This window comes from Microtus ochrogaster, chromosome 7, assembly GCF_000317375.1.
Source record: "Microtus ochrogaster isolate Prairie Vole_2 chromosome 7, MicOch1.0, whole genome shotgun sequence".
NCBI lineage: Eukaryota > Metazoa > Chordata > Mammalia > Rodentia > Cricetidae > Microtus > Microtus ochrogaster.
In genome coordinates this window covers 20135565-20143384 of record NC_022014.1, presented here as the reverse complement: position 1 = coordinate 20143384, position 7820 = coordinate 20135565, and the positions used below count along the sequence as shown (strand labels likewise).

Genomic DNA, 7820 nt, shown 5'->3' with positions numbered 1-7820 from the left:
AGAAAGAAAGAAAGAAAGAAAGAAAGAAAGAAAGAAAGAAAGAAAGAAAGAAAGAAAGAAAGAAAGAAAGAAAGAAGTGGGAGCTGCTGCTGCTGCTGCTGCTGCTGCTACTGCTGCTGCTGCTGCTGTTGCTGCTGCTGCTGCTGCTGCTGCTGCTGCTGCTGCTGCTGCTGCTGCTGCTGCTGCTGTTGGGGGACGGGGCAATGTTTGTTGCTGGGCACTAAACCAAGGGCCTTCGACGTGCTGAGCAGGCGACACTACATCACAACCCAGAACCTGAACTTTTGGCTTTGAGACTTCTGTTCCCTGTCAACAGCGATAGAACAAGGCGTTGAGTTAAACCTGGGGACCCAGGCTACAGTGGTATTCAGAACTTCAGTGAGTCAGTGAGGGGTCTTAGCAGGAAATAATGGGACCTGCATTTGATCCCTGCTGAGGCCTGGAGGTGGGAGAGTGGGGGTAGTGGCAGGTATTGTCTTTTTCTTGGCTCCCACCTCCCTGTGCTGGTCCTGACCCTTCTGCTTATGCCCTAGTCCCTCCTGGGATTAGTGGCACAGGTGGCCGCCTGAATGAAGCACTCCTGAGAAGAGACAAGATGCCGACAGGAAGTCCCCGGTCCAGAGGGCCCCAGACTGCAAATGTTTGCCCTAAGAAGAACGTACCCTGCTCCCTGAGCAGGCCTGTCTTCTATGCTGAGGCTAGGGCCTTTGCTTCCATTTCCTAATGGGACATGCAGAAGGCTGCGCTCACTGCCAGAGGGTGGGCAGCTCGGTGGTTTGTTGGACACACAGTCCCACACCAGCAGTAGGGACACCGATCCAAATATGCTCTCAAGCTGAAAGGCCCAGCTGTTTCAGAAGTTCAAAGACCCTGCCCGTGACCATCCTTAAATGGCCGCGTCACTTCCCTAAGCATCCCAGCAGTTTTGGTTTTAGTGCTTTTTGTGGATGAGGAAATGGAAATGCAGAAACTTCAGTAACTTGCCCAAAGCCACACAGCTGGATAACAAGGCCGGGATACGGGAACACTAGAACTCACATTCTCGGCCATAGGGGACATAGGCTTCCTCTTGTGTAGAAGCACATACGTGTTCTTGACCCCTGGCCCAGCAGGGTCACACAAGGGGCCATCCTGACCAGCTCCGTCTTCTTCCGAGCCCTCAGGGGAGTCTCATTAGATGTGGGAGCAGCAAGCAAGACTGGCCCTCGGGCTATGACAGTGCTGTTCCTCAGCAGGCCAGAAGTTGTACCCCAGCAGCATCACAGGGGATGTGTGGCCACAGTTGCTGAAGTCAGTGGGTCACTGAGGGGGAGGAGCCCGGGCCGAAGAAAGTATGATCCCAGGGCTATGGGGATGTGAGACTACACTTGGCCTCCGTGTCTGCCACCATGACCCGCTTGACCTCTTCCTTCTCTGTGGGAGGATTTCCCTCCATATTTAAAAATATTGTTTCCTCCTTCATCGTCTTTGTTTGATTGTTGTAAAGATAGGTTTCAATGTGTAACCCAGGCTAACCTGGAGCTCATTATGTAATTCAGGCAGGCCTAAAGTATGTGGAGACAACTCTTGACCCAGCCTCAAGTACTGAAGTTTGCCTTCTAAATCTAAATAAAACACAGTTGCCTAGCCAGTGGTGGTGGTGCACGCCTTTTATCCCAGCACCCGGGAGGCAGAGGCAGGTGGGTCTGGGGGTTCGAGGCCAGCCTGATCTACAGAGGAGGTTTCAGGACAGGCTCCTAAGCTATACATTGAAACCCTGTCTCAAAAAAAACAAAACAAACAAATAAAAAAAAGAACAAAAATAAAAGCAAAACAAAACAACAACAAAAAAACCCAACACCACAGTTGCATGATTTGAAAATGTCAGCGCTGTCTTATGGGAAACCAGAGAGGGAGTGTCATGGCCTTTCTGTCACAATTTGCTCTTGAAGGCCCCATAGAGGCTATGGACACCAGCCTTTCCCAGCCACCTTCCATGCAGGTCCCAACTCAGAAGCCTGACAGTGTGGCTGGGGACACGGGCAACTTCCTGGAGCACCAGGCAAAGCCCAGAGTCCATGCTGAAGAAAGCTCTGATGCCAGGCCCTGGCAGCCAGCTCACCCACAGCGCCCTGCACATGGTGGGCACACGGCAGAAGGCCCTTGGGAGCACTTCCCTGGGAGCACTCACTTCTGTTTTCACTGCCATCTCCCTAGGAGCGTGCCCCTCTTCTGGGAATAAACCAAAGCAGTTTCACGCACTGTCACCATCTGAGGACACGTTGGCAAGACCCTGCCCTATCAAAGCCTCAGTTTCTCCACACACGGTGGAACAACTGGTGTGTGTAAACAAGGCTACCTGCAGACAGCAAAGAAGGAGCACAGGGCAGCCCTTCGCACACCACACTGAAGGACAGTCCCTACCTCCTTGCCCCTCCACACACATTCTGGAGGTGTCCTTGGGTAAATTCAGACAGGGTCCTTGGAGGATAGATACCTCTTTGGGAGAGCTTCCCTGCTGCCCCCGGACCACTCTCAAAACACCTATTATGTTCCCGGTGCTGTTTAACACATGTACTATCTATCTGCTTCTCCTTACCCCAGCCTCAGGAGATGGACTCAGTATTAGTCCCATTCTACAGATGTGGTAACTGAAACCCAAAGAGGAGAAAGGACCATGTGTGAAGTCTCCTAGTTTGTAACCGACTGAACAGAGGTCCTCTCTAAAGTAAGTGTCATGTGGTTAGCTGGTACCCACCCCTAGAAAGCCCATCTCCATGGAACAAGCATCTATCAGTCTACCCCATGAATCACGGTGAGTGGAACCCTTCGACCCCAGAGCGAGTGTGAGCCTAACACGGAACAAGAGCTGCATCAGGATGACCCCGCCTGGAATATCTTCCCCATGTGTTGTCTGCGGGTCACTCCACCACTACCCGTGCCACCCACTCAGCTGTTTCCTCAGAGACCCAGAGCAACTTCGCGTGGATGTGACAGTTAGCTTCTCCCTAATCGCCCCCACAACTCACCGGGTTCACGTAGGGAGCTTGGGAGCTGAAGAAAGCCATCTCTCCTGTCGCGGGGAACCACCGCTCTTCCGCGCTCACGCTCGCGCCCGCGGACGGACCTCTCTCCGCACCTCTGCACGGGCTGGCTGCACGGGGCCGACTGCCCGGGGCGGGCTCAGAGAGGAAATAGAAACCGCAACCACTCAACAGGGAGGAGCCAGGAGTCAGTGGCTGAAGGAAGTGTCTGGAGAAAAAGACCGAGTGGAGGGCTGAAGGCGGGACTTGGGGAGGACACTGGATGTTCCCCCGCTCTGACACTTGGCCTCCCTCTCCTGTGCTCTGCCAGAGAATCAGTTCCATTTGGTTTCTGAAGCTTTCAAAGGGTCGTAGCCAGAAGTTTCTCGACAGCCTTGCTGGAGGGTGTGTGTGGCTGTGCTTCTGACCGTGTTTCATTAAGGCATCCGCTAGACTCAGGCTTTGCTTTCCCTGTGTGCCAGAAGCGGCGGGGAAGACCTGCTTCAGTCCATTGTATGTGTGGGGAAAGTGATGCTCAGAAAGACGAAGGGGCATGAGCAAGGTTGCACAACTCCTTATGCGCAGTCTAAAGTCTCGAAGATTTAGGCTTTCCAAGAAGTCTTTCTCCCTTCTGTAAAAGCTTAGCAAGTAGGAAGAACTATTTTGCAAGAAAAACACCACCATTGAGATTGTTAATGGGGCGGCGGGCGAGGGAGGGGGGGTGTCCCTGGGTGCATTTCCTTCCGCCTGTGAATTTATCCATCCATACTCTTTTTCTTCTCGTCTCCTCCTTTCCTCTGTTTTGGGGTGAGAAGAAGAAAAGTAGCTGATACAGTAGAATATCCCAAGTGACAAGGAAGGAGACCAAGGGAATATTTGAAATAGTTTTCAAACTAGGCGTGATGGTACCTCATGCAATCCCAGTATGCCTTACCTAATACATACATACATACCTCCTCCTCTCCTCCTCCATCCCCCCTTCCTCCTCTTCTTCTTCTCCCAACACTGTCACGTAGGCCAGGCTAGCTTTGAATTCAGGATGTAGCCAAGAATGACCTTCAACTTCTGACCCTCCTGCCTCTACCTCCAAAGTGCCTGGAAGATAGGTATGGGCACCTGCACCCAGCACACCTGCTGGGGATGGGACCTGGGACTTCCTGCCAGGGAGGCCACCACTCCACCAACTGAGTAACATCGACAGTCTTCCCCAGCCGCAAACACAAACAACCCTGCTCGTGTGGTTTAGGTTATGAGTTACAGGAATGAAGTGGATGAAGCAAAGAATTGCAGGATGGATTTGTCGGGGGACGGTGGCGGAGGAGGAGAACCAGGACAGCAGGCTTACTGGGAGTCATTCAGGTCCCTGCCATTTCACTGCTGCTAACTTGGAGGTTGCCCAGAAGCAAACTTGTGGTGAGCAACTATGTCATTCATTTATTCCTAGAGAATCATGGGAAACAAACTTATTCCCGCCGAATCAGTGTTGGTAAGGGCACACACTCCCTCCCGCCATGGGAGCTGATGTGTTTTGGTGACTGGTTCTCTTACATGGGTTGGTGTGACTTAACGAAAGACATGTGGTTACAGATTTGATCTCTTGCCTGTGTGTCTGCCTTCTGCCTCCAACCATGGGGCTATGCAGTTGGAAGGCCTTTATTAGATGGAATCTTGGTTTGTGCTTCCCAGCCTCCAGGAGAGTGAGAAAGAAACAATCCTTCTTTATAAACCAATTAGCCTGCAATATTCTGTAAAGTGTCATGAAATGGTCCTCCAGGTACCAGAGGGAGATATGGTTATTGCCAGGCCAGGCACTTATCTGTGACACTCTTTCTTCTTGTGCTTAGCTTAAGACACCAAAATTTGCCAAGACTAATTGGATATGCTTCCTTAGATGACACGTGTCTCCTTGTACCTTCATCCTACTTTCGAGTTCCTCACTCAGCTGGAACCGACTGGATTTAAAGAGCAGACAAACTATCCTATTGGAGCAAAATGGGAGGGGAGTTCCTCACAGCCCTCTGGATGCCATGGACACCAAGGGCACTTTTGTCACGGTAGGTATCTACCAATAGGTAGTGATTTGGGGCAACTGCAACCCCCATTTTCTGCAGCTGGGATGGAAGAGAAGCCAGAGCAGGACCTGCTGCTTCAGACACCTGCTTCTCCTACGCCTCAGCCATTCCACGGCTGAGCATTTTCCCAAGGGAATGCCATAGATGCCTGTTCAGAACAGCTCTGTACATCACAGCTCCAAACCGGAAGCAACGCACAGGGACTCACACAGCTCCATGGAGGACTAGGAAACGGGTACACCCAGACAAGCCTGCGCTATGGCAGTTCTGTGCATGCCAAATTCAACAAGTTAGTCTTGGGGTTACTGCCTGGAAGAGGCAAGGTCTTCTGACGGCATCAAATGCTCCAGATCTTGGTCCGAGAGTAGTCCCTGCTAATTACATAAGATTCTTTTATTGAACCAGCATCTGCATGTTTCTCTCCAGGTAAAATACCTCAATAAAATAGCTAAAAGGAGAAATCCCCTAAAGCCCTGGAGGAAGCAGGAAAACAAGCCCCTGGGTGGTGTTTGATGTGGAGGTGAGTCACAGTTAGCTACTGGGCATTCATCCATTTGCTTAGAAAATTTTGTTATGTGTGTGTGTATCAGTGTGTGTGTGTATCAGTGTGTATGTATGAATCAGTGAGTGTGTGTATCAGTGCATGTGTGTATCAGTGTGTGTGTGTCTATCAGTGCATGTGTATATCAGTGCGTGTGTGCCATGGCGTGAATGTGGCAGTCAGAGGACAACTTGCAAGAGTTCACTCTTTCTACCATGTGTGTCTGGGGAGAGGCAGAGCCTTCACTGGCTGGGCCATTTCCCAGGCATTTTGGTGACTCTGGGCCTCCTTCCGTTTGGGACTGTTTGTTTAAAGCTGCTATGAATTTCTTTTTTTTTCTTCCTTCCTTTTCTTTTTTAGGACAGGGTTTCTCTGGCTGTCCTGGATGGAACTCCCTATGTAATTAGGCTGGCCTTGAACTCACTGAGATCCACCTGCCTCTACCTCCTGAGTGCTGGGATTAAAACTGTGTGTTTCACGCCCAACATATTTCTTAATTTCTTGTACATATTTTTATGGGGACCTATGACTTTTAAAAAACAAATCCTCACGTAGCCCACACTGGCCTTGAACTCTCAAATAACCTAAGGATAACTGCACCCCCACCCCTCACCCCTGCCTCCTGAGTACTGCTGGGTTTTGCCTATTTCAGGGAGTTGAAGCCAGGGCTTCCTGCATCCAAGCAAGAAGCTCTCAGCTGAACAATTACCAGGACGTAGGCTGTTTGTTTTGAGTAATATCTAGGAATAAAATATTTAGGTCATGCTGCTTGTTTAGAGTAATACCTGGGAATAGAATATTTAGGTCATAAGGAAGCTGTATGAATGAGAAACCACTAAGACAGTTTCTCAAGGGGTGAGCAGTACATAATCTCAACAACGATGGATGAAAGGACCAGCCATAGCCGGTCTCTGCTTTTAGCTGTTTTAGCAGACTAAAAATAGAAAGTGCTGAAGCTCATGCTGAGAGCCCCTTACATGCTAGGTACACTACATGCACAGTGGAAAGCTTCCACTTTTGATGAAGTCTGTTTTATATGAAGGGTTGGTACTTTGGGTTACTAAGAAGGCTGTGCCCAGGTGTGGGAGACAGGGAGCCTCCTATATTCTGTTTGTGAAAGCTTTAGTTTATAATGGGAGACCTAAAATCATTTCTGGGTTTTTGTTTTGTTTTTGATATGTGGCATGAAGTCCACTATACATGTTTGTTGTTGTTGTTTTCCACCCTTATACTGCTGTTTTTCAGGGAGATTTTTCGTATTAGGTATGGTATCTCTTTTCTATAATCCTAGTACTCTCGAAGCTGAGGCAGGAGAATCACACATTAGAGGTCAGCCTGGGCTACATAGTGAGTCCAAAACCAGTCTAAGATACTAGTATTTGTTTTCCCTTTCCACATTGCTGTGTAGCAGACTTTTTCTTTTGGGCCATCAACCAGCTCCCAGATCATGACACAGAGACTTATTATTAGTTATGGATGCTCGGCCTTAATTTATGCTCATCACATTAGCTCTTAAAACTTAAATTATCCTATTTTTCCAGGCAGTGGTGCCGCACACCTTTAATCCCAACCCGTGGGAGGCAGAGGCAGGTGGATCTCTGTGAGTTCAAGGCCAGCCTGGTCTACAGAGTGAGTTACAGAGCTATACACAGAGAAACCCTATCTCAAGAAGCAAAAGCAAAAAAATTATCCTGTTTCTCTTCATCTACATTTGCCTCAGGGTTTTTTTATATTTTTATATTATTTTTTTTATATCTTCTTTATGTCCTACTTTTCCTCCTTCTTCCATATCTGACTGCCTGGCCCTGGACATCTCCCTCTCTTTCTCCCTCATTCTCTTCTCTCTTCTCCTCCTCTTTCTCTTTTCTTCTTTTTTAATTAATTAATTATTTATTTATTTATTATGTATACAGTGTTAGTTTCCATGTCTGCCTACACGCCAGAAGAGGGCGCCAGATCTCATTATAGATGCCTGTGAGCCACCATGTGGTTGCTGGGAATTGAACTCAGGACCTCTGGAAGAGCAGTCAGTGCTCTTAACCTCTGAACCATCACTCCAGCCCCAGTAAGTGTTCTTAACCTCTGAGCCATCTCTCCAGCCCTCTTTCTCTTTATTCTTTTCTCTGCCCACCAGCCTTACCTATCCCTTTCTTGCCTAGTATTTGGCATTCAACTGTTTGTTAGACTGACCAGGTGCCTTAGACA

The 7820-nt window shown here is 49.0% G+C and overlaps 1 protein-coding gene across 2 annotated transcripts in view; it reads right to left on the bottom strand.

The window, feature by feature from the left end:
- Nucleotides 1–3352, bottom strand: part of Lgals9 (galectin 9) — a 24260-nt gene extending 20908 nt beyond the window's left edge. The window contains exon 1 of one of the 2 annotated variants that reach the window (XM_005349433.2): nt 3009–3352. In XM_005349433.2, the coding sequence (XP_005349490.2) occupies nt 3009–3347 (339 nt within the window). In that variant the 5' untranslated portion in view covers nt 3348–3352. The remainder of the gene's footprint in view (nt 1–3008) is intronic. The other variant, XM_005349434.2, reaches the window with a different exon arrangement.
- Between the last annotated feature and the right edge of the window lie 4468 nt (nt 3353–7820).